This window comes from Lucilia sericata, unplaced genomic scaffold, assembly GCF_015586225.1.
Source record: "Lucilia sericata isolate MDLA Ls3-8-SP2 unplaced genomic scaffold, ASM1558622v1 Contig001278F_arrow, whole genome shotgun sequence".
Classification (NCBI taxonomy): Eukaryota; Metazoa; Arthropoda; class Insecta; order Diptera; family Calliphoridae; genus Lucilia; species Lucilia sericata.
Window position 1 is genome coordinate 14394 of NW_023995229.1, and position 27501 is coordinate 41894.

A 27501-nucleotide genomic window follows, 5' to 3' on the forward strand; every position below is an offset into this window, starting at 1 on the left:
CTTCGTCAGAGTGCTCGTTCAAACAGATTTTGCGTAGTTGTTGAGTATTTTCTCAAGCACACACTTACACATGATGCCACAGCAAATTGATCAATCTCCTCTTAGTATGAATAAACTATCATAAAATATCGATACTACCAAAAACTAAGAATATAAACCATTAAAACCTAAAATAGCTAAAAAAGTAAAGCTCGTACATATTACATTAAAATTACATGTGCAAAAGATCTTTGCAACATTTTATATGTTATTTTTTTTTTTAATTTTTATCTTGTTTTCTTTACGGTCTCGTCTTATTTTTTTTTTTTTTTTTTTTTTTTTTTGCAGCTAATAATTTACAATAACAAGTAACAAGAGGAAAAAGAAAGAAGTAAGATTAAAGATTATTTATTTAAAATGAAAAATTATTTTAAATGTCAATTTTATCAGTGCATCTTTGCTTTTACTTTCATCATCAACATCATTCATCCATCCTTTTAGCCAAGACAACAACAAAAACAAAAACAGCAACAACGAGCCAGTCATTCAGACAGCCACGCAATGCGGTAGCAAATGGCCTAGACCATCGTCTTTTTTTTTTTTTGGTTTTTTAAAAAACGCAAAAAAGTTGAGTGAAAAAAATTATCTTTTTAAAATGTTTTTCAATGTATCTTTTAGTACGAGAGTATCTTTACTTTATAAGCATTATAAAATGCGTGTGTGTACGAGTTTTGCAATGCGCGAGAATCTATATTTAAATGCGTTTTTTATTTAGTTTTTTTTTTGTTTTTTTGCGAAAATTTTTAAAGTTCAACAGTGCAACAATAACAACAATGTTATTGTAGAAATAAAATAAAATTTATAGAAGGCAGACCCAAGCTAAACAAAATCACAGAAGGATTTTCTTTGAAAGAATTTAATCGTATATGGGGTGGAATTAATTCAATTAATTTTGAGATATGTCATTAATTTTATTATTAATTGTTTAAAAAAAAATTTTTTTAATTCTTACCAATAGAAGAAAATGTTAAGACACATACCTGAAAAAGAATAGAGAAAAAAATATTTAAATTAGTAAAAAAAAACTAAAATATTTTAATTAAATTATTTTAAAATATAGATTTTTTAAATATAAATTTTTTAAATTTTAAAAGAATCATAAATTTACAAAATACCAAAAATTCAAAATTTTATTTATATCTCGTACAAATAGATCTTTTTCTGAAATGAAAGATCTCCGAAATATCTTCCTTTGACATAAATAGTTACTATTTACCAAATATCGTGCTAAATACATACACAGAGGGAAAAAGAAATATACACGCCTGGTACCAAATTGACATCAAACTGTTTATAATTTTTCAATAACATCCGTTGTCAAAGTATGATAACACTATGTAATGTTGACAAACAATCCGTTGCCAATATTGAGCTTACCACGTTTGTTAACATTTAGACAACGGATGTGTATAAAATTTAGATTTCGATAACGAATTGTTGCAACGCAACGTTGTCAACATTACATAGTGTTGTCGTACGTATGTATATACTTTGACAACGGATGTTATTGAATATTTCTTTTTCCCTCTGTGTACATATATACAAAATTATTAGAGAAATGATACCTTTTTGGACTCTTGCTCATTATTTTTGGACCGATCATGCTGATCTCAAACAAAAAAAAAACAGAAAATTAACTTTAAAGAAAATTTTCTAAAGAAAATTTCATCTTTAAAGAGATTTTTTTTCTTTAGAGACTTTTCTAAAGCAAACTCTCTTTAGAGAGAATTTTCTAAAACAAACTCTCTTTAGGGAGACTTTTCTGAAGCAAACTCTCTTTAGAAAGACTTTTCTAAGAAAAAGTAACTCTAAAGAATCTTTTTTTTTAAATAATAGTGAGACTTTTCTTTGAGAAAATTCTCTGCAAAAAGATTTTCAAAGAAAAATTCACTCTAAAGATACTTTTCATTAAATAAAACTTTCACTAGAGAAATTTTCTAAAGACATGTCTCTCTAAAGAAGAAAGAAATGTCTTTCAAGGCAAAGCTTTCTCTAGAGAACTTTAACCTTAACATTTTGTATGCTTAGGTTACTTCTTGATTTTCTTTGTGGACCAATCCTCATAAAATTTGGTACAGATAATATATTTATTCCGAATTTTATCGCGACATTATCCTTTTTAAGTGAATTGTGGATATTTAACTAATTTTTCTAAAGCGGATCATTAAAAGATTCGGCAGGATCATCAAGGCAAGTATAAAGCTTAGTTTTGCCGCTTTTTGTCGATGTACGAGTACATTAAGAGCTCAAATACACTATTCGGGGGGTTCAGTTGTATGGGGAATAGGGGAAATAATGTACCGTTGTTAACAATTTTCAAAAGACTTTCTCCCTGTAGCAATACAAGATCACGTATAAAATTTCATTGAATTATGTATAAAAATTGCGACCTATAGTTTGATTACAAGGTTTACCTGGACCAAGGGACATAACTAAATCAACTCTGGAGGGTATAGGAACCATATATCCTCCCCACTTAAGTGGCGTGGGGCATAATGAGTTCTAGTAGAGGCAGATAAAATCAAATCATACAAGTTATGCTTTTTTCGATTATTAAAAAACAATTTCGAAACAATTTCAATTGGAGGTCAATTGTATTTCTAGATCTAGAAAATGTATTATGTTAATGACTGAAATAAAGCAATATATACAAGTAACAATCAAGAAAAACTTGTTAGTATGATTTGGTTATTTCGTGTTAAACCTATTTCATTGATAAAAGTTCTTTTCAATTTTTGTATTTTAAGGTTACTTCTTGCATTAAGCCTTTTTCTTGGGAAATGAACTATTTAAATCATATCATAAATTAAAAAAGAAATATTACTTAAAGCCTTAATTCATTTAAAATGCTGACGCTACTGACGTTTAGCCAAAGAAATTAAAAATAAATATAAAATGTATGTGCGGTTGTCGCCGCTGCACTGTTGACAAATGTTTCTCGTTCATTCTGTATTATATATACTAAAACAAATATCTTCTTAAAAGTCAACATGACAAAATTAATATTAAACAAAATTATATATATATTCTTATATTATTACATTTTTTCCTCTCTTTTAGTATAATTTATTATTTTTTTGTTTAGTCATCAAGTGCCAAGTTCAATATCATTTCTTTGGCTTAAAATGTAATGCATTTATATTCATTTATAGCTAAAAAAAATACCAACTCTTTAAAGCTGAAAATGAGTTTTTTTTTTTGTTAAAGTCATATAAACCACACCACACATGTGTCACCGGCTTATAACGCAACATGACATGCTGCACCCCAAAAAATAAAATGGGAAAAAGGCAAGTACATACTTATTTGAAAAGGAGACAAAAAACAAATAAGCAAAATAACCTTAACGCTGCTGACTGACAGACAGACAACACAAGAAACAACAGCCCTAACACACAAAATTGTACCATGCTTTCGTTTTAAACACATTAAATAAAACATTTGAATGTTTTAAATATCAAATGCTATTTTATTTGGTCGTTGCACTATAGACTAATATAATATTGCACACGAGTGTTAAATAAAAAAATGGGAAAATACATGCCACCATTGTGCCACCGTCAATGATTTAAATTCATTACTGGCAACTACCACCACACGCCAAAGTTGACAAACAACGGATGACTCCTAAGCAGCATGTAGTGCTAAGAAGACTTTCCTATTTTAACAGGCAAACAGAGCCAAATAGTCAGCCATCCAACCAACCAACCAACTAAACAGCCTGCCTGCCTACCTACCTTTGGTTGCATATTAACCATCTAGTAGTATCTTATAGTCTTTGCAAGTTCCATACTACAGCTTTGTTGCACCACCAGCTACATACAACTACACAACTCTATTGTGACATTTTAAATTCATCTTTCTCTGCCTCCTGCCGAGTAAATTGCGCATAATTACGACAGAAGAAAAACATACATACTAAACTGTAATGAGGAGGCCCTCTGTACCGTGGCATCAGTATGCAGCAGTTCAAAAATTAAATGTACATAGTCATCTTAAACTAATATATTTAACCAAAAAAAAATATATTAATATTTATTTAATTTTTTGGTTATAGCGGCCAACGCGTTTTGCCTTTTTAGCTTGGTTTGGAAATATTAACAAAGTTTTTGTTGGAAATTTTTTAATTTTATCAAATTATAACATAAATTAATTAACTTATTTTAGTTTGCATTTAACACACTGCTGGAAAGAAACAAAGCATACAAACTAAATGCTAACCAACAAGGAAGTTAAAATTTAACAAAATATTAAACTAATTTGAATGATTTATAAATGTTGTTTTGCCAAAAAAAAACATTAATTTTCATAAACATTTATATAATTTAATAAATTTATTTAGTTTACTATTTGCACACTGCAGGAAGAAAATATAAAAATACAAACTAATAACCAAACAAACAAGGAAGTTATATCATCATTTTACAACTCCCCAGAATCTGTACAAAGTTTAGAGCTAGACAAATTGCCCCATTTACTATACGAATCTCATTTTCACCTTAAAGTTTTGCAAGATTTCACATTTAAAATATTTGAAACTTTTACCAATTTAAACCTAAGCTTCGAGTTGACGCATACTTCCCGAACAGTTGATCAGAAAAGTTAATATAGTAGAATTCGAATTTCCAATCCAAAGTTTCATAAAAGCACCTTTTGTCGGCAAAATACTATATCATGAGGTACATTTCTTTAAAAATCAAGACTTTTAGATCCTTGATCTTAAACATATTATAGAAAAACGCAAACTGTTGTGTAAAATTTTGCGATTGCTCAACTTTTCTGAGCAAAATTTTGCGATCCCAATAGTTTTGTATAAACAAATTTTGATAGCGCTACAATTTTGAAAAGAAATCGTATAGAAAATTTGGTGATCGCTATAGCTTTCTATAGAAAATTTTACGAATGCAATAGTTTTCTATAGAAAATTTTGTGATTGCTAGAGTTTTCTATAGATAATTTGGCGATCGCTAGAGTTTACTATTGTTAATTTACTTGTGTAACATAATACCCTTACTTGGAGTTGGGGTCCTAGCAATCCATTAGGACAGCTTTCGAAACGTCGAAACACATGTAAGATACAAGGCTGAACTCACAGCCGAGTGTCCCTCATCATTAGACTAATTGACCAAATCCGGTTAAAAGTGACGCCGTTAATATATCCTGGATATAATCGACTGTTATACACAAACACCAGATTGCATACAGGAAATAGATATCGTCGGGAAATGTGAGACATTGGCCGCTATCAAGCCAAACATTAGGGTAAACCTCTTCAAGAATCTCTTTATATAAGGATAGCTCTAAACTAGGACACCAGAAACTTCAAAATCCCTCCACTAACTTCCGGGCGAAGGCCCGTACTCTCAAGGAATCTTTAAAATGGTTTATATTGAATATGGCGCCCACAGAAGTTAAAATTTTTTCCGACAGCCAGAAGGCAAATAGCGCAAACAGCCAGAAGGTTAAATCTAAGACAGTATTGAATTGTAAGAGAGCTATAATTGAATACTTTTCAAGTGGTAAGCTCTGCGTCATATGGATACCAGCCCACTCGGGGATAATTGGCAATTATAGTGGGAATATATTTTCTGCAAAATGGTGTATCTTTTGGGAATGAAAACGATGTGGTATCAAAGTGACATATCATATTGTCAATCAGAACGTTGCGTTGTCGAAATGACAACGATTCGTTGACGAAATGACAACGATTCGTTGACGAAATGACGGAAATCGTAATTAAAATGACAAAAATGCGTTGTCAAAATTGCAACGGTGGTTGTCAAAATAAAAGCTGGATGATTTTTTAAATTTTATACACATCCGTTGTCTACATGTTAACGGATTGTATCAATTTCGGTACTTTCCTAGCGGTTTTATTCCCTCTGTGTAGTGATAGTCTGAAAAATCAAAATATCATAGGAGAGATGTTATCCCAAATGTTAGGAACAGGAAACTGAATATCGGAAGATAATATCATCATAGAGCACTATATATGTTTCTTCCACCAACATTAATGCACAAAAGGCCTGAACGCGGCCTAGGCGCATTTCTTCCGATCTGATATTTTTATCACTAAAAATTTACATTGAAAAGTCAGGAGTTAAAATATTTTTTTTTTAAATATTCGTAAATATCGAACTTTTAAGCACAAATCTTCAATATATCTTCAATATATCTATGAATCCTACATAGCGAAAGGGTTAAAAACAACGTTCGAAAACACTATTGTTCAATTCACAATCAAGTTGTATATTGTACCTACTAAAGTGTAGTAACAGTGATTGTGAACAGATCTTTGCAGCAAGTCATAAGTTTATGTTCTCAATGAAAAAAAAAAACAATCAAAACAAATATACATAACAATGTCAAAAGATAAAAAAAATCAAAAAATATTAAATTAATTAAACATGCGAAATAAACCAAATTAATTTCTTTGAATTTTCAATTCTTTTATTTTCTTTATTCCACATTTTAAACTAATAAATAAACAGTTTTTAATTAAATTTTAGCTCTTTTGTTTTGGTAAACAGCTGTTTGTTTTTGATTTCAGTGTTACCACTTTATCGTTTTTTATGCTAAAATCGTTTGAATTTTTTGTCTATATGTTGAAATAAACATTTGGCAACACTAAACTTTCTTACAACATTCGAAAAACATATGAAAAATTGTCGTAGGAGTTGTATAGAGCTTTTGCATAGAAAATACCAACAACATTGTTATGACTATTGTAGCAGCTGCTGACATACAACGCTACAACATCGATTGTGAATTGAACATATGTCAAGGCTGAAAAGTAGGTACATACTTACATAATATATGATTTGTCATTATTAGACCCCTTCGAAGTAATGCAGACGGTATGTAGTAGTCATTGAAAATAAAGTTATTAAGTACAAATCATTTCCAAAATTTTTGCTGAGTATGCATCATTTAATCAATTTAAGTAAAAATTTCTTAATTTATCAAAGTTCAAAATATACCAAATTGAATTCAACCAAAATTGGCAAAATAATAACAAAATTAAAAAACTCAACAGCTTTGTGTTTAAATCAATATGCAAATAAAAGTAAATATTAAATTAATTAACATTTTTATCACCTTTTTTTGATTAAATGTTAAGATTAAAATAGAAACCTATATTTTTAAAGAACATATAAAATATAGTCAGTAGAAAAGATATTCTGCATATAAAAGTAAAAGGTTATGTAAAAGTTATGTTATTTGGAAAAAACTATTTCTGAATTTAGGAAATATTAATGCTCAAAGGAAAAATATCATACATTGTACGAAATGTTTCTTTTATGTTATGAACATAATTCGAAATTATATTTTTTCTTCAATTTTATTAAAAAAGTGTTTCGTTATTATGTAAAATTAGAGTTTGAATAAATAATATTTCGTATTACGCACGAACTTTTCGTAAATATTACAATTTGATTTCTTTTAGTTAAGAGATTGCAACTTTTGTTTCTAAACGCTTAACTTGATAAAAAAAAAATACAATTTAAATTTACGATAAAAACACCAAAAGTGACTTAATTCACTTGCAGTTCAAGTTTTTAGCATACAATTTGTTAAAAATATAAGTACACTCTAACTGTATACAAAAATTTTGAAAGTAATGATATGAAACTTCAAATAACAGTTCGAATTTAAATAACCTGTATGCAAACATATGTATGACTAAGTATAATTTATATTCAAATTGCCAAAAACAAAAATTTGGAATAAATTTAATATATTCATTCATTAATATTGTTTATTTATAAAAAAAAAACAAGTTTGCAAAAATTGTATTAAAAAACAGCTAGCTATACACTGCAAAAACTTAATTAACAAATACAAAAAAAACTGAAATAAATTGCGTATGACTCATAATGTCTCATTTTCAAACTTTTTGACAAATAACCTCACACAACTAATCTTATACGTATGTATGTATATATTATATTTGTGCGAATAAAACGTTTTTTTGTGTCTATCTATTGTTTTATTTTTTTTTCGTGTGTATTACAAAAACAATTTATTCATTCATCTAACTAACTGACTGAATGTCTGTCTAACCAAATCCATCTATCTATCAAAAACTTGACAAACAAAAATATGGCAGCAACAAACAAATAACAACAAACGATCGAGTGAACTAAAAGCTGTTGTTTTAATTACATACTTGACTAAATTCAGTGCATGTCATTAATATTTTATCGCAATCATTTGATATGACTGAATATATTGTTTTAACTGCAAAAAAAGAAAAACCTAAAACAATGCATTACACAAAAAAACCGAAAACTCAATAAAAATTTTAAAATTTTAACTCTGCAGTTCGAGGTGTTAGTCCCGTACTAATGATTTTTTCACTTGCAACAGAATTAGTTACATAACTAGTTCTTTTAACACTTAAATTTGTTTTATATCTAAAGATCATTTGTAGACTTCAATCTAATATAAATGAACCAATTTCTTATGGAACAATTAGATTACCAAAGGACACTAAAGTAAAGTAAACTTAATTTTTGCATTACTTAGAGATACTTTAGTAATGAACGGCTGCTACTATGTCTTACAAAGACGGCCTAGATGTCAAATAACTCAAAAACATAAAAACAAACTTGTGTTAACAAAGCAATTAGTTACATTTTTGAAAAAGCTACAGTCACTCCTTTTAAAACTGCTGGATAATAGTCTATACTTACACACAATGCATTGTAGTAGAAGCATGAGTAAACTGTTGTATATTTTTGAATGTTTTAATTAAATATACTATACTATTCAAAATTACAAACATTCTTATATAGAGACTTTAGAAAACAGCATCTAATAATAAAGTCATATACATATAACCATATTTAGAGAGTATATGAATATACGTACATATAGATTATATACATGATAACAAAAGATATTGAATATGTGCGAAGAGTACTGACATGTAACTACATATTTTCAAACGACATAATAATTTGTAAAATTCTAATACCGACTAGTGTGAAATGTATTAATTATAATAATTAGAAATATTTGCAATATCTATAATAATGAAATGTCTCATAGAACATGACAAAACTATTAATGTTTTAATTTAATCTTTATTTGGAAACTATAAAAACAATTATTTGGCTTATAGCTTTCACAACTAATTGGGTGGTATATGTCAATATGGTTGTTACAAATAATAACAAAAGTTGAAATGGAAAATTTAAAAAATAAGCATTGCTGCTTATAAAATTTAGTTTTCGACGAGGTTTTAATATTAATTTTTTTGTAGAAATAATGTTGTTTCAGTAAAAGAGTTATTAACAAGTTTTTATCGAAATTTGATGATTTTTCAGTAGAAACCTTTTCGACAAGCTTTGCTAATGATTTAAATTTGTTCGACCAAATTTACGAGATCTGAATCTTTTCGACTAGACTATAAACTAGTCTATTGACAAATCTACGTAATAGTCTAGTGGATTAGTCTAACATCTAATCTATGGACAGTGTATTTACGGACTAATATATGGAAAAGTTTACAAACTATGGACAACTATAAGGACTTGTCATAAATAAGTCTGTGGACTAGTCTATTGTCTGGTCTATGGATAAGTCTATTGTCTAGTTTATGGACTAGTCTAATGAGGAATATATGGACAAGTCTGCGGACTAGTCTATTGTTCAGTTTACTGATGAGTCTATGGATAAGTCTACGGGCTAGTCTATTGACTAGTCTATTGTCTAGTGCACGGATTAGAATATTGTCTAGTCTGTGGACTAATCTAATGACGAATCTACGGACAAGTCTGCGGACTAGTCTATTGATCAGTTTACTGATGAGTCCATGGATAAGCCTACGGACTAGTCTATTGGCGAGACTATTGACTAGTCTATTGTCTAGTCTATGGACTAGTCTATTGTCTAGTCTATGGACTAGTCTATTGTCTAGTCTATGGACTAGTCTATTGTCTAGGCTATGGACTAGTCTATTGTCTTACCTATGGACTAATCTAATGACGAATCGATGGACATTTTTGCGGACTAGTCTATTGTCTAGTCTTAGGACTAGTCTATTGTCTTGTCTAACGACTAGTCTATTGTCTAGTATATGGACTAGTCTAACGACGAATCTATGGACAGGTCTGCGGACTAGTCTATTTATCAATTTACTGATGGGTCTATGGATAAGTCTAAGGACTAATCTATTGGCGAGTCTATGGACTAGTCTATTGGCGAGTCTATGGACTAGTCTATTGTCTAGTCTATGGACTTGTCTATTGTCTAGTTTTAGGACTAGTCTATTGTCTAGTCTTAGGACTAGTCTATTGTCTAGTCTAACGACTAGTGCATTGTCTAGTCTAACAACTAGTCCATTGTCTAGGTTATGGACTAGTCTATAGTCTAGTCTAACGACTAGTCCATTGTCTAGTCTATGGACTAGTCCATTGTCTAGTCTATGGACTAGTCCATTGTCTAGTCTATGGACTAGTCTAATGACGAACCTATGGGCAAGTCTATTGATAAGCCTACGAATTATTCTAAAAACAAGCTTACGAACTTGTCTATTGATTAGTCTGTTCACTAGTCTATGTAATGATCTATTGACTAGTCTATAAACTAGTCTCTTGTCTAGTCTATGGACTAGTATTTTGTCTAGTATATGGACTAGTCTCTTGTATTGTTTATGAAATATTCTGATTATAGATCTATCTATCTATCTATCTATCTATCTATCTATCTATCTATCTATCTATCTATCTATCTATCTATCTATCTATCTATCTATCTATCTATCTATCTATCTATCTATCTATCTATCTATATATCTATCTATCTATCTATCTATCTATCTATCTATCTATCTATCTATCTATCTATCTATCTATCTATCTATCTATCTATCTATCTATCTATCTATCTATCTACCTATCTATCTATCTATCTATCTATCTATCTATCTATCTATCTATCTATCTATCTATCTATCTATCTATCTATCTATCTATCTATCTATCTATCTATCTATCTATCTATCTATCTATCTATCTATCTATCTATCTATCTATCTATCTATCTATCTATCTATCTATCTATCTATCTATCTATCTATCTATCTATCTATCTATCTATCTATCTATCTATCTATCTATCTATCTATCTATCTATCTATCTATCTATCTATCTATCTATCTATCTATCTATCTATCTATCTATCTATCTATCTATCTATCTATCTTCTATCTATCTATCTATCTATCTATCTATCTATCTATCTATCTATCTATCTATCTATCTATCTATCTATCTATCTATCTATCTATCTATCTATCTATCTATCTATCTATCTATCTATCATATCTTCTCTAATCTATGGACTAGTCTATTGATTGGTATATGAACTATTCTATGTATCTATGGATAAGTATACGGACTAGTGTATGGAAAAGTTTATTGTATAGGCTATTAACTAGTCTATTTACAAGTCTATGGACTAATTAAATTATTAATAAATTCTCTAGTCCATTGATTGCCTTATAGTCTTATTCATTGATGATACAATGCATTTACCAAGTCTGAAGAAAATTTATTTTGCAATAGAAAATAAATCTCGTTATTTCCAAAAAAAAAAAAAATATTAACCCAAATGTAAATTTTTCATAACAATTATTTTTCTCATTTTAATAATGGCTAGCGGTGTTGAAAAGTAGAAAACCCACATAATGAACATAATTTTTATAAACTTTAAATCCTAAAAGTCGTCACATAATGAATCTGGCGCCCATTCAAGTCAAGCTCTCTATGTATTTCTATGTCTAGACTCGACTTGTCACTACTTCTGCACATTTGTTTTTAGTAATTTTTTCGAATTCTTTGCAAACACATGGCGTTTCTCACCTACTCTCGTTTTAAATACACATTTTTTTTGTTTTATATTATTTATAACTATTTATGTAGTTTAATGCCATTTTTTTGTGCAATCGATCTAAATGATTGTGTATAGACGAAGATTTATTTATTAAGCAGTGTCAAGAATTCCGTTTAAATTGTTGGGTTACGAGTGAGTAATATTATTAAAACACATATAAAAATATTATAGAGAAAAATTTAATTTACGCCAACATACAAAATTATATACCGGCAAATATCGGCATATTTAATGAAGTGTTTGTTTGTTGTTAAAGAAAAAAAAGTAGGTATTATTTTGTAAACAAAAAATTAGGTTAAATTTTAATTTTTTGTTTTCGATAAGTACTCTTAGGTTAAATTAATTATTTATTGAAAAGAAGGACACAGAGGCGTTAAGTGTTTTAAGTAGGCCTGATATTAAAAATGTATGTAATTAAATACTTTTCTTAAGAAATAAAATACTGACAACTTGACCTAAACTAAACAAAAATTACAAAAAAAAAAATATATTTTTTTATTTTGTCTGATTATTCATAATATTTCACATCTAAAATGACCTCTCCGTACAAAGTTTACTTATGCACTTATATTTTGAATGATTTTTAAATTACTTATCACGTCTCTAAAACACAGTTCACTTAACAATTCATTAGTTTATTTTTAATTTAAAAAAATCACAATTATTTAATTTTTAGTAATTTATTTAATCTCTCTAATCTTACTAATTATGCCATTTAAAAAACAATCTAATCTTAATTTGTTTTCAGATTTTTTTTAATTTTAATTTTTATTTCTATTTATAAATAATTTTTTTCCTGCCACTGAAAAAAACTGTAAAATGTATAAAAAAAATGTACACAAATCAAAACACTTGTACTTTATGACAAAACATTTAAATTAAAGTGCAATTGGAGCTATTTATGAGTTAAATCTAAAGGGGTTTTCATTTAGGGAATTAAGGGGATACATTTTATGGGAATTTTTAAAATGTTCAACTGTAAAAATTTCGTCTGTACGCCGTCCGTCTGTCTGTTTTATTTTGCCAAGCAAACAAAACATCATTAATAATGCAGAAGGTTTGATTTCCCAAGAAATTGAAAAGTCCGGGAATTTGAATTTTTAAAAAATTTTCCATAAATTTATATTTTTTAAAAAATTTTTCAAAACGTTAAAATTTTTAGAAAATTTTCCATAAATTTTAAATTTTTAATAAATTTTCTTTATTAAAATTTAAAAAAATTATTTATTTAATTTTCGAGAAATTTTGAATTTTTAAAAAATTTTCCATAAATTTATATTTTTTAAAAAACTGTTCATAAATTTAAAGTTTTTAGAAAATTTTTCATAAATTTAAAATTTTCCATAAGTTTTAAATTTTTAGAAAATTTTTAATAAATTTTCTTTATTAAAAAAATCGGTAAAATTCCTTTTTGTTGAAAATTCTCGAAAATTTAAAATTTTTAGAAATTTTTTCAATGAATTTAATATTTATGCAAAATTTTCAATAAATTTATATTTTTTTTGAAATTTTTCAATTTCAAAACTTTTTTGATAAATTTTATGTTTTTAGAAAATTGTTTAAAGAGTTTTAATAAAATTATGAAAATTCCATTTAATATTGTTCAAAAATAGTCAATAAGTTTTCAATTTGAAAAGAAAGTTCCATTTTGTCTCTTTGAGAAAAATGTCCGATAAATTTACGAAATGTCTGTAAAAGATTTTTAAGAAATCCCTGAATTTGAAATAAAAAATTCCTTTAATTTAAGAAAAATTTACTATTTAAAACCCCTAATAAAACCACAAAATGAGGAAGAAATGTCCGGCATATACATACAATAAAATATTATAACAACAATGCAACAGTAGCAGCAGCAACAACAATAAAAGTATAAATTATACAAAAAAATATAAAACACAGATAAAACCTTAAATAATAGTTTTGCTGAGTTATCATAAATATGATGATAAACATAAACATTTTTATTATAAAAGAAGATAGAAAGAAGTGTTTTTTAAGAGGAGTATATATGCAAATATATTGATGCAACAACACTAGCAGTAGCGAAACAAAATGTTGCTCTTTTGTTGCAGGAAGTTTGATAGTGATGACCCAATTTAATGAACCCCATAAAATGTGTGTGTATGTGTGTGGAAGTTTTAAAGTGTGATTTTGTTTGTATGCGGCAATTATTTTACATTTTTTTTTTGTTTTTGTATTTAAAACATGACTTTGCAGCATGTATGTTGTATGTTGCACATACATGGAATACAATGTCTGATATATATAATAATGCAGATCTATAGATGTAAAAGCTAGACATAATAAGTACCTTTAAACAGAGCTTTAAAAGAATGTATTAATGATGTGTAATATAATCACAAATTTCAAAACTTATCAAAAACGAAAGCGATTTAGAAAAAGATTTCGCCATATTATTCGTATTATATTAATAGAATAAACTCTCTTTTAGATCATCTGCTCACCAGTCCTGACTTTTGCCCCTTAAAACTAAATAGTGAGGTCATTGTTTGTTTATTATAAACATCTAATGCATTTCCAATTTATATTTAAGAAACATAAATCTACAAAAAAAAACTGTCACGCACGTTGACACAAAATTATCTAATCAATTTGTAAAAGAAATACATTATTTTACTTTAACTATAAAATTAAGCGCGTGCTGACCAATTAATTGAATGTGTAAAATAAAAAGCATTTTTTTAAACAGCCCTTAAAATAACATTAAACACTTGCCACTTTCATCCCTAAAACCAGGACATAACATTCATACATTTTTCTTAAAAATTTCTAACAAATATTTTATTTAAAACAAAAACCACTTTAAAATCCCAATGACACTTTAAATGGCATAGAATTTTTGTTTAAAACATACAACATATTTCTTAATCAATGGATTTACAAACTAATATACCGTAATATTGCAGCTGTTCAAGGGCGTGGTTTTTACAAAAACTCCCTACTTGCTTGAATGAAATTGAAACTTTTCTTTGTTTTCCTTTTTTAGAATATAACATACCTGCAACCATAATCATTTGTATTTATGTTCTTAAATGTAAAGAATGGAAAGAAAATATGAAAAAAGAACAAACCATGCTATTTATTACTGCTGTTGTTATTGTCTACACCTAGTTTAGAGGATAAAGGATATTAATGTGTTGTTAGTTACTAACTTTTGTTGTTGTGGCTGTTTTAGCCTGTTTACCACAACATCATGATGATGATGACATTATGCGTATTATTGTATAAACCAAAACTTATGTATTATTTGCATTTTACACACTCATTTTGTTTGTTTGATTGTCTGTTTTATTTTATATCATTTTCTCCTTTATTATCATTGTACATGACTGCTAGGTTTGAATGTCTGCTTATTGTTTTTGTTTTTTTACAACTGCTGCTCTACTACTCTTGAAAATCAACCTACAAGGAGAAATCGTTAAATCGTCATTTCTTATACCTACATGCGCATGTGGGCGCATTAATGAGCCGCCAGTCAGCCAACCAACCAACAACAGCAGCAGCAGCAACCCGCCAGCAACAGACACGATTGCAACGACAATCGACAACTTCAACGACAACAACAACAAATGATGGCAATGTAGACGTTGTCTATGGGAAAGCTTTAACTTTACATATGATATAAAGATTATAGGGAGATGGTTTGAAAAATGTTGGTGCAATTTTATATTTTTTTAAAATTCAAACCCACCAGAGGCTTTAAAAATATAAAATTTGCTTATTTATGCAGTTCAAAAGCTTACTCGAACCTTAAGTTTATTAACTTATCTTTTCCTTAAAGTTAATTTTTTAAACCCTTTATGAAATCTCCCCAAATTATTAGATCTGATTCATATGTTTTCGCAGAATTTTAAATTTCGTAAAATAAAATTTATCGAAATTAAAATCAAATTTATCAAAATTTACTAAAAATATAAAATTTATCGTAAATTTTCTCAAAATAGATGGTTTATCTTGATTTTTTAATTAGAGAAATTATCGAAAATTATTAAAAATTTTCTTAAAAGACAGCTCTGAACACTATATTGTACATCCTACCTATAGATCTGTATATAATGCCCATTTTTGGAGATCAAGAACTTATGGACACGCTAAGATTTTAAGCCTATTACCTCCAATCTTGAACCAACCATCCTACTGTATTACCTCAAACAAGGTCTTTGTTAGAGTTTTCAAAATCAGAGTTCCTTCCAGGACCGAGTGGTGTAGGGGTTACCTACCGAGTGAATATACCACCAGAATCTTTACATATGGTTCTAAAATGAACTGCGGCACTTTTCTCACTACTACCACTTCACTATTAGTTAGACAATGCAAGAAGGATCTGTCAAGGCTGGGTCTTGCCAGAATGGGATCTGCTCTTGATATCTGCAACGCCTAACGTAGCAACTCCGTTAGGTTTTATCAAGAGTAGTATCTTGTATCTTGATATTATTTCTTCAGAAGGCTGAAAATAGGTGGAATAATTTGGACACATGTAAAGGGGCCAACTTATTGTGACTCTCCTTTAATGAAATACCCACAAGACACCTTATAAACCTATACAGACGGGAGGTATCGAGGTTGATAGCAGTAATAATAGGACACTTGATGCTAGGCAGACATGCAAGTCGGCTTGGGCTCCCCTTCAATGAACACTGTCGCAGTTGCAAAGACAGGGAAAAGGAAGAAGTGCGAGCAGTGAACTACCACGTTAACCAACCAAAACTATCAAAACTTTTATAAAAATAGAAAAAGTTTCGTAATTTTCTAAAAATAGAAAATTTATCAAAAATTTTCTAAAAATAGGAAAATTATCAAAAATATTCTAAAAATAGAAAAATTTTCTAAAAAAGCAAAATTTATTAAAAATTTTCTAAAAAAAATACAAAAAATTTATCAAAAATTTTGTAAAAAGAGAAAATTAATGAAAATTTTCTTAAAAATAGAAAATTTATACAAAATATATAAAAAATTTTAAATTTATCGAAAATACTCTAAAAATAGAAAATTTATCAAAATTATTTTAAAATAGAAAATTTATTAAAAATTTTCACATAAAATAAAATTTGTCAAAGATTTTATAAGAAAATTTCCATAAGTTTTATAAAAATATAAAATTTATGGAATTTTTTTTTTTAAATTTGAAATTTATGGAAAATTTTTGAAAAATTAAACATTTTTGGAAAATAGAAAATTAATAATTTTTTGAAAATAAGAAATAAAATGGAAAATTAAACGAAATATTACTAAAATTATTAATATTAATAAAATTGAAAGTTTTGAGTTTCTTAAACCATCTTGAATTAATGGGTGGATAATCCTTGTCGTTGTCGTAACGTGTAAGAGAAAGCGGTGTCCTTTACATAAAGTGTAACCTGGAACTTGTTTCTAACTCCAAAAAAACAGTTCTGTATCAGTCATTTTAGGAATATAATTTTAGCTTTATTTCGATTTCATCGAATTCAATTCAGTGATCCACAAAAAAATGTATTTCAAAGTAAATGTAAATTTTATTTCACAACCCTGTTACGTAGGATATCTCTGTCGCACATTGTCATAGCCGGGTGTAATAATCATGTACTAACACATGGATCATATACACATAAACTTGCATGAAAATACAATATACAAACAAAAAAGAGGGGTTGGTTGGTTGTTGCTGCCTGCCTGCCTGCCGGTTTGCCGGTATATAAACAAGTTTATATTTTTGCTTTTTCTTCATTTATTTTATTTTATTTCATTTCATTTTGTTTTTTTTTAGGAAAACGTATGATCTCTCATACAATTCTTTGTAGCTGGTAATATTCATCATCTACATCATCATCGTCTAAATATATTCATCAGCAACATGATTATTAAGTTTTATCATATGTTATAGTGTGCTGCTGTGTTTAATACCCAATTTATTGAGAAAGGGGATGTTTGACTCAGAATTCTTTTTCCATTTAAAATAATTTAATGAAAAATGTGTTTTGTTTTTGTTGTTAGAAGCAAAGCAATTCCCTATTTTATAGTGTTCTTGTTATATATTTTTATTTGTGTGGGGATATATTGGGGAGGTAAATTGAAAATTGTTTTGGAATAATTTATTACTCATGTATTCATGTAAAAATAAGTTGCGTTTATTTTATTTATTTTGTTTCTTTTTTTTTTTTTTTTTGATAATAAATCTGACCTTGAATGTTAATGATCATGGCGAATGGCATTAAATAAATAAATTTAATGCCATTTTCCAAAATATATATTACTTTTTATTACATTTAATTAAACGCCATGCCAACACAACCAGGTCTTAACTTTTGTTATCTGTTCATTTGCTAAAAGTTATAAACAATTAATCAAGTAATAAAAATTTCGATTCAAAGCTAAACTATTCAGTAGATTTTTTTGGTATTTCTTTTTAAATTTTGTTAATTTTTATTAATTTTAACAATTTTTCTAAAGCAAAATTAAAAACTAAATGTTGTAAATAGAAAGAAATTGCTTAAAAACTGTAAGTTTGTGTTTGCATGTTGGCCTGTGTGCTTTTTTAAGAAGAACACACTGTACTTAGTGGTAATTAAAGCAATTTACATATTTAAAAACTAGTTCAGGCGGAAAATACCAATTTTTACAAGAATAAAAAAATTTTATTATATATTTAAATATAATGCACTAAAAATATTACTGTAATGTTTTAATAATTCTGTGAATAGTAGTATATAAAAATAAATCTTATAATTTTGTTTCTGAAAAGCATTTTTCTGATGAAAATGAATTGTCTTTTTCTACCTCCCCAAAAAATTTAATAAAATTTAAAAAAAAAATATATACATGTCTACACGTACCTGTGAAAGATGGCCATCGGTATTATTCAACATCATCTCACTCATTTGTTGTTCCAAACCAGACATCGAGAACAATTGTTGTTCCTTTGTTTCTTCGAGCAAATGTTTCTCATCGGCTGTAGATGAGGGGCTCATGACGACATCACTAAGATTGGCTTGTTCAACACTTTCAGATACATCCAACTGAAGAGAGTCCATAACAGGGGCGGCAGAAACTTCATCGGAGATTTTGAATGGAGAAAATGATTCTTGAATTTCTTGTTGTTGCTCATGGGCTAAATGAGAGTTGTCTAGGAAACTGTCAGTGGCCACCAAAGGATTTGTGGTATCAGCTAAAATACTTTCATCATTTGCTTCGACAGTAGTTTGTTGAGTATCGGCCATGAGATCTTGGGGTGGTTGATCTTGAATTTGTAATTCATCTTGATATTGCTGTTGTACAGGTGTTTCCTCAGAGAATTTTTCCTGTTCTTGTGTTACTTCTTCGATGTGTTTCTCAACTTGATGTTCTTCTTCTTGGAAGTGTTGTTGTACTTCATGTGGAACTTCTTCGTTGGTAGTTTGTATTTCTTGTTGATGTTGTTCAACCGGCAAATCTTCTTGATGTTGTTCTAGTTCTAGTTGTTTTTCCTGTTGGAATTCATCCTTTAAGTGTTGTTGTTCTTCCTCGTGTTGTTCATGAGGCATATCCTTCTCAAAGTGTTGTTCATCTACTTGTTGCTGTTCCTGTTCAAAATGCTGTTCTTCTTGGTAGAATTTGTCTTGTTCTTGATGTTCTTCAGAGTGTTGTTGTTGATGCTCTTGCTCCATATACATAGATTCTTGCATATTATTGGCATTATCCATGTCAACGGGTAATTGTGGTATATCCTTATTCGAGGAATTAAGAGTGTTTTGTAAGTTCATTTGAATTTCCTCTGTAGAGGGTGAATGCGAGACATGTTCTTTTTCCTCCACCTGCAAGAGTTCTTTGTCGCCAGCCAATTGATTGGCAGCCGATTCTGTGGCGGATTCTTCTATAAACGAATTGTTGACACTATCGATTTCAGTGGGAATAGGCTGAACACTGTTCAAAACATCCTCAATAGCATCATCACTGGCCACATACATGGATCTCTTCATGACATCATCTTCAGCAGATAAAGCGGCCGGTTGCATATCTAAATCGGCATCAAGATCAACACAGGTTTCGGGACCGTGATCAATAAAGCCAGAAGGCTGGAAATCAGTGGAATCTGTAGGTTCGCAATTTTCTTTATCTTGCTCTCCTACTAGATCGTCGTGTGGTAATTGTTGTATGGCCTGATCGGGTGTCATGACTTCATCTCTTTGTTGGAAGCCAACAACATTTCCTGGCTCAAATTCATGGGGTCGTTTTTCTGCTTCTTGCTCGAATTCTGACAATTTAGGCACCGAAACAGCGTCCATGCTATTGTCACATTTGCCTTTGCGGGGACTTTGGGCCACAAAGTCATCATCTCCCAAGAGATGACGTGGCACAGCACTGGGAGCTTGACCGAAATACATTTGAGTTTCCATAGCATCACTTAATAAAGGTTCATTTTGCATTTGCATGCCTGTGGCAAAGGGAGATGTGGGTGAAGCAGGATTAGAGCCAAAACTGGGTATGAATTCCTTAGCATCAGGGTTAAGTTGGGAGTGGGCCTGTTCCAAATCAAGTTCAGTTGGTCGTGGAGCTGTTAAGGGATCTGAGTTTTCTTTGTTCTCCAAATTGGACATAAAATCATCAAATGCATTTGCTTGCTGTGGTGCCGCTTCCGCAGCATTAGTCTGTGGGGGAACATTTTCACTCAAACTGCTGGTGCCATTTGTAGTGTTTGTGGCCAAAGAGGAAGGTTCCTCTTCATCGACCATTTCTTGTTGATGTTCTGCCTTTGTTTCAATTTTGACATCCACCTGGGGAACAAAGCCTTCGACAGATTCTGTAACATTGGAGGTGGAGGAGATATCTCCCTCGTTTTTAAAACCATCCATTTCGCTATCCATCATATTAAGCTTTTCTTCAAATCCAGAGGAAACAATGTTGCCAAAATCTTCATGACCATTGGTATCATGACCATTGCCCAAATTAAACAAGTCATGATGTGGTTGCTGTTGTTGTGGCTGATGATGATCTCCACCGAAAACAAAACCGCCATCTCCATTGCCAAACTCGTAAGCTGCATTGTTGGTAGTTTCTTTTTCTGCCAACTCATTGCTTTCGTATGTACCAACATCATCATCATTGTCGTCTAGGCCCAAGTTTTTCAACGTTTGCAGCTGTTGTTGCTGCAGCTTTTCGCTCTGCTGCACTTCTTTAACGTACTTGAGTTCGTCGTCATCGCCAACATCGTGTTCTTCGTGATGTTCATCGTATTTAACACCCAAGATCTCTCCGGCAACACCAGCAGTTACAACTTCTCCTGGTACACCTCCTCCTACTACTGCATCACAGCCGGCACTGGCAACATTCACATTCATGTGCTGCATACTGTTGTTATCCATCATGTAGTTTTGTCTGTTTTCCAAAAATTGATCCATGATTTCTTGGTTCTCCATTGCAGATTCTTTTCAAAAAATAACTTTTAATAAGATTTCAAATGCGCACAACACAAAAACAGTTTTCTGTTTTATTTTATTTTTTTCACAAGTCCTTTTTATACGACTTTTTTATTGCTCTCCTTCTTTCAACTCTCTTTTTCTCTTTTTTTTTTTAATAAAAACTTTATGTTGTTTTATTTTTTAGGTTAATTTCTCTTTTTACTGTCCTGCGCTAAATTATTTTAAAGTTGTTTTATTTTATTTGTTCTTCAAGTTTCTTCAACTCCTTTTTTACAATTTCTGTTTTTTTTATTTTATTCTTTAAGCTGTAAAATATTAAATTTTTTTAGAAATAAAATCTAAACGCATAAATCAAAATAATTTTTCATTTAGATTTTATTTTTCTTATTTTTGCAAATAACTTTTTATAAGATTCCTCAAAGATTTCAGTTGATTTTTCTGATTTAAATTGTACGCGTGATTCACCTTTTTTAAATTTCGCAAATTCTCTTTTGAAATTCCTTCTTTTTATTTCTTTATTATACCTCCTCTCTACTACATATATTTTTTCTTTTTGCACACTTTTTTATATAGACGAAAAATTTACACAAAAGTTAATTTTTTTCTTAAACTCTTTGAGTTAGATTTGCAAAAATAACAAAAAATTCGCAATAAATAAATGTGAAAATTGTTTAAACAATTTTTTGCAACACACACACACAGTTTAAATACTCTGCTTTTGTAAACTTTTTTGTTGTTGATGATTCTGGTATACAAGAACAAATATTTGCCGACTTCCGCAGCTGCCGTCCTTTTTCTTCAACGAACGCGAATTGAATATTGAAAAATTCAACGAATGCGAATTGAATTTGGGTGGTGAACACCAGAGACCTGCGCCGACAAATATTAACGACGGCTGTCGAAACTAAAAATTTCGCCGGCGGCTTAAAATCGAATGTGAGCCGGCTAGTATGTTAGTTTGAAGGAGTTACATGAAATACGAAATACACCTAAGCCTCTATAGGGCTTGTTGACCGCTCCTTAACCAGTGCCTCAGGTGGGAATCGAACGAATAGAACACTTAACTACTGAAGCTGGCTAAGTTTTCAGTTATTTTAAAATTTTCAACGATTTTAAATAAAAACGGAAGCCGAGAGATTAAAAAGTGGGAAGTTGAAAGCAAATATTTTAAAAATCAGTATTAAGGGATTAAGCCGTTAAGGCTTTTATATTTCGTTCTTTGAATAAATAAAATAAATAAATTTGTATTCGTAATACTATTTTATTTATTTCTCTCAAGATTAATTTTAACTCATTTCACGAGATTAATTTTTAAACTCTTCATTTGAAGTCATTGAATTTTATTTTTATTTTTACAAAAAATCTAGCAATATTATGTTTTTGGATGCGGCTTTAAACACCCTTACAAATGAAATATACTAACGTTTTAAAAATATTTAAAAAATAGTTTTTTGATAATTGGTCCAGCTCTAAAATGGTCATCGCTAGACTTAAAATATTTTGGAAATTATAAAAAATATTAAATTATTTCGTAAAAAGTTGGTTTCTTTATGAAATTTGAATTTAACCGCTGACATATCGACATTATATTCTTATTACATAAAAGTGCTGCCAAGTTTTACAAAACTTTAAAAAAGGTGAGAAATCGGCAGAGGAATAATAACTTTTAACTATTTTTATTTTTTTTAATTTCCTAAATAAAAGTAAAACTTTAATGGCAATGAAAAAAACTTTTCTTTTACTTGCTTTTTTAAGTATTTTAAACACGCTACATTCCTCAAACAAATCAACAAACTAGCAACACTGGCAATAGCTGCCCAACATATTTAATTTATATAAGATGTTTTTACGTTCCTGGTGAAATGTCAAATTACTTATACAAAAAATATGCGTCTTAACGCTACTCTGTCAAACTACATATTAAAAAAATTATAAATTCTCTTCTGCTGTCAACTCATTAAACTCGCTTGTTATACATTATACATGTGTTTTTGTTTACTGTCATTCACTCACATCCATTTTTTAATAAAACTCCACGTGAAAAAGGGCAAAAAAGTTTTTGTATTTAAATATGAAGAAAGTAAAAAATACTGAATCAAAAGTAATTAATACTTCATTGGAAAGCGTCAAAGAAGGTAAAGTTAAAAAGAATAAACCAAAAAAAGAAAAGAAACTTAAAGATGCAGTAGCAAAAACAGAAGATCTAAATTTGGCTCCAAAAATCGAGAGCACCAACCTAAAGCCCAACAATAGTGCTGCTGATAAAACCAAAAATAAGAACAAGAAAAATAAAAATAAACCAGCTAAAACGGAAGAAAATGAAAAACCAGCCGCACAAGCAACACAAAAAGAAGCAAATGATGAAAAACCAAAAAAGCAAAAGCCTACCAAGAAAAACCTCACTAAAGAGAAGAAATCAGAAGCAGAAACTCCCGTTCCCACTAAAGCACTAAACGATGAAGAACTTAAGAAAGTTGAGAAGAAAAAAGCCAAGAAATTGGCACAAAAATTAAAGAGGCAACAAAATAAAGCTGAAAATAGAGCGATAAATGTAAAGGTAGTTACAACAAATGGAGAAAAGAATGTCCCCACCAGCAATAAGGACTTGTCAAAGAAGGAAAAAAAGATTGAGCAGAGGCAATTGTTAAAAAAACAAAAAGCTGAGAAAAAAGCGAAAAATGTTAAAGCTGCTGAGAGCGCGCCCATAAAAATTGAGCAAAAGAAAGTGGACCCCACCAGCAGTATGGTATTGTTAAAGAAGGAAAGAAAAGCTGAGAGGAGACAATTGTTAAAGGAACAAAAAAATGCCGGTAAGTTAGAAATACTTTAAAAATTAGTCTACATATTTAGTAATCAACAAATTTAAACAGAAAAACAAACAAGAGACCCCGCAATGGAAGCCGCTACAGTATTTGTGGGAAATTTACCACCGAATACAAAACGTGTGCAAATAATACGTTTATTTAAGGACTTTGCCCCTATCAACTCCATACGTCTACGTTCCGCTGGTGGGCAAGTCTTGTTTAAACACAAACAACGCAGGACTGCAGGTGCTTTGAATGCTTACGTAGTGTTGAAAAGCAAAGAAACAGCTGAAAAGGCTACCACACTAAATGGCGTGGAGTTCAAAGGCCATCATTTAAGAATTACATTAGCTGCTAAAAATCCTCAAAGTCACGAAAAGGAGCAAGCCAAGAAGACTGTATTTGTAGGAAATCTTAAATACAGTAAGTTTTATAACGTTTAAAAAGTATTTCGAGCAAATAATCTTTAATTATTTTATTATAGCTGCTACTGAGGAGTCGCTACGTGAAATATTCAGTAGTTGTGGCGAAATTGATTATGTACGCTGTATACGGGACGGTGATAAAGGTTGTAAAGGTGTAGCCTATGTGTGCTTTAAAACTGCGGATGCTGTTGGTTTAGCTTTAGAACTTAATCAGACTATTGTGGATGAACGTCCCATAAATGTAGAACGTTTTAGTGTTAGGAAATTGGGCGCTAAAGAAGCTCGCGATGCTCAAGCAGAAAGAGAAGAAAAATCCCAAAAGGGAGCCAAAAAAAGAATTGACAACAAAAAAGGTGGTAAAAAAGATAAAGCAGGTCCTAAAAAGACCTCCAATAGTAAAGGTGTTGACGGCGAAGAAGCCAAAAAGCCCAAGAAGAGTGAATTTAGAGGTGTTAAGGTAGAGGGCTTAAAGAAGAAACCCAAAACAAAGAAGAAAAAGTCCAATGACCAAATGCAGCTGTTGGCGAAGAAAATTGCTCCTAAAGTTAAAACGGAATAAAATGAGTTATGCAAAGCCATCTTATTTTACAAAAAAGTAATTTGTAAAACTTCCCAAATAATTTAGTTAAATAATGGTAAGTATATATAACCATTATCATTGTATATTTAGACAAATTTATAACGTTGACTTAACTTTTAAAAACTCTGAATAAAAACTATTTTTATAAATCCTTCATTTGTTACAAAATGAACAAACACTTTTAAAGCATGGCTAATTGTTTTCTTAATTTCTGTTGTATGTCCTGGGGAAATGTGTTGGCTACTTTGCGAACACAACTTAAACAATAGGAATTTATATAAAAGAAACTACATTCACTATCCTTACAAACTACCTTATCGCATAATTTACAATGGCCTCCTAAGGCCACAAAATATTCTGCCTTAGGCTTCCATCTGGGTGGTGGTGCTTGAAATGGATCTCTCATTAAGTAGGTGGGTTCATTGAATTTTATACCAAATACAAAATTCGGCTCCAAACCAAAATAATGCACCATTTCCTCCATATCACAACTGGAGCAATGGAACTTTATTTTAGCAATACGTTCGTCATCTTGTGGTTTTTCTTCTTGATCGTTAGCTTTTGTATTATCGTTGGATTCCAAAAGTTCTATTTCAGCTTTATCATTTTTAATATATAATTCCAAATTGCCATCATTTGTGTCGTTGTGATGTTTTTTGAGAGATTCTTCCTTAAGCGTTTTAGAACAGGAAGGTTTTGCACTGTCAAATGACATTTTCTGTAAGAAAATAAATGAAGATTGCTGCTGAAGATACGGAATATATGTATATTATATGTAGGTGGCTCAGAATAAACAATTTTTAAAACTAAAGACAGATAGATAAATAGAATTTGAATTTTTGCAAAAAAAATCTTCTACAACAATAAAAATTTGTCTAATTTATTTTCGAATACATTTTTATTTCTTTTAATAACAACTATGGAACAAAAACAGATTTATTTTTTATCTTTGGCTTTGACATTCTTAATTTGATATCAAATATCTTTGCGTATATCTTTAGCTACATTTGAGTGCAATTCTTGGGGCCACCATTGAGGTTTCTCTGTAGAACAGGCGCTACCATTGACCAATAACTCCTTGGCTTTTAAAACATTTTCCACACGCAATAGACCAAGAGCACGACCGGCTGTGCTGCCATAAATTGTACCACAGTTTGCTCCAGATTCATTGTGAACTGTGGCGGTGGAGGCGTCTGCCGGCAGAGGAGCAGTTAACTTGACTGGCATATGACGTTTGCGAATCATTCCGGTATGATGGACACGGGCTGTTAGTTCTTGGCCTATATAGCAGCCTTTGTGGAAACTAACACCATTTAAAATATCACAATTCGCCTCCAAGGGAAAACATTTGCCGGGAGGCATATCAATTACACCCTCTGCTACTCCTAGAGTATATCTGTGAGTACGGAAATTGTTGTCCTCTGAAGCTGCTGTTACTTCACGTTTGAATAGTTGGGAAAGATCGGAAAAAGTTTTATCACTAGTGGTCAACAAACGTAAGCCCAATTGTTTAAGTCTAGGATCTGTGCTAAAGGTTAAATCATTGATTCCTTCGGGGTTTAAGGCAGCAGCAAAATTTTGTGTTTGCTCATTGCAATCAAATGCTTGCCATACTTTGTATTCCTCAGCCATGGAGTCTATATCAATTTTGCGTCTTACTCTATAAAGTCTTAAATGACGTTGCAATTCATTCGCTACATTTTTATCACAATCAATAAGAATCCTTGTGGGTTCTGAGGTGCTGTACAAGATGGTATCATACATAACACGTCCAGCTTTATTTAGGAACATGGCATAGATGGCCTTATTTGAAGAGGGATGTAAATGTTTAATATCATTTGTTATGAGACCCTGTAGAAATGGCACAACTTCATCACCCTTAACTTGTATAAGTTGTCGTTCTGTTAAGGGTTCTAAAATAAGTTTTTCTTTTGTGTTTACGGTTGTTGATGTTTGTATACATCTATGTGATAACCATTTCGGAGAAATTTGTTGTAGCCGGTTAAGATTACGCATTATATTCATTATGTAGCCAGGTCTGATTTTCGTTTTAGGTGATAGATAATACGGTTGTGATAACTGCTTTTAAAGTTGGAGGAGGGTTTTCAGTGAAAAAATTCTAATAAATGGAAATATATTTAAGTTACTCACATTTGTAGTTGTTAATAAAATGATTTTATTTTGGTGATGAGAACGAAATATATTAATCTAATGAAATCTGTATATTTTTATAAGTTGTTGTTTTTATTTTTTTCACTTTATTTTAGAAACTCAGCTGTTTATAACGCTGCCAGATTTCAGTGATATTTAAAGCATTTTAAAGTTTCTAAAATCGCTAGTTCAAAATTTCCACCTTATA

The 27501-nt window shown here is 30.1% G+C and overlaps 4 protein-coding genes across 5 annotated transcripts; 1 reads left to right on the forward strand and 3 right to left on the reverse strand.

Annotated features, from left to right (window-relative positions):
• Nucleotides 1–296: 296 nt before the first annotated feature.
• LOC119610787 (205 kDa microtubule-associated protein) lies at nt 297–22158 on the reverse strand. 2 transcript variants are annotated; one of them, XM_037966134.1, is made up of 3 exons: nt 22032–22158; nt 18772–21638; nt 297–1019 (listed from the first exon to the last, which is right to left on the reverse strand). In XM_037966134.1, the coding sequence occupies exons 2-3, from the start codon at nt 21328–21330 to the stop codon at nt 981–983; spliced, it is 2598 nt and encodes an 865-aa protein (XP_037822062.1). In that variant the 5' UTR covers nt 21331–21638; nt 22032–22158; the 3' UTR covers nt 297–980. The 2 variants fall into 2 exon arrangements, with proteins under 2 accessions (XP_037822062.1, XP_037822061.1); XM_037966133.1 differs by having other exon boundaries at nt 22028–22155.
• A 1149-nt stretch (nt 22159–23307) lies between these two features.
• On the forward strand, nt 23308–25320 carry LOC119610792 (RNA-binding protein 34). Its single transcript, XM_037966145.1, has 3 exons — nt 23308–24143; nt 24204–24560; nt 24622–25320. The coding sequence occupies exons 1-3, from the start codon at nt 23405–23407 to the stop codon at nt 25119–25121; spliced, it is 1596 nt and encodes a 531-aa protein (XP_037822073.1). The 5' UTR covers nt 23308–23404; the 3' UTR covers nt 25122–25320.
• On the reverse strand, nt 25252–27432 carry LOC119610794 (cysteine-rich DPF motif domain-containing protein 1). Its single transcript, XM_037966147.1, has 2 exons — nt 27294–27432; nt 25252–25860 (listed from the first exon to the last, which is right to left on the reverse strand). Exon 2 carries the CDS (start codon nt 25855–25857, stop codon nt 25324–25326), a length of 534 nt encoding a protein of 177 aa, XP_037822075.1. The 5' UTR covers nt 25858–25860; nt 27294–27432; the 3' UTR covers nt 25252–25323.
• On the reverse strand, nt 26038–27443 carry LOC119610793 (putative transferase CAF17 homolog, mitochondrial). The gene is made up of 2 exons (XM_037966146.1): nt 27294–27443; nt 26038–27221 (listed from the first exon to the last, which is right to left on the reverse strand). The coding sequence occupies exon 2, from the start codon at nt 27165–27167 to the stop codon at nt 26118–26120; it is 1050 nt and encodes a 349-aa protein (XP_037822074.1). The 5' UTR covers nt 27168–27221; nt 27294–27443; the 3' UTR covers nt 26038–26117.
• Between the last annotated feature and the right edge of the window lie 58 nt (nt 27444–27501).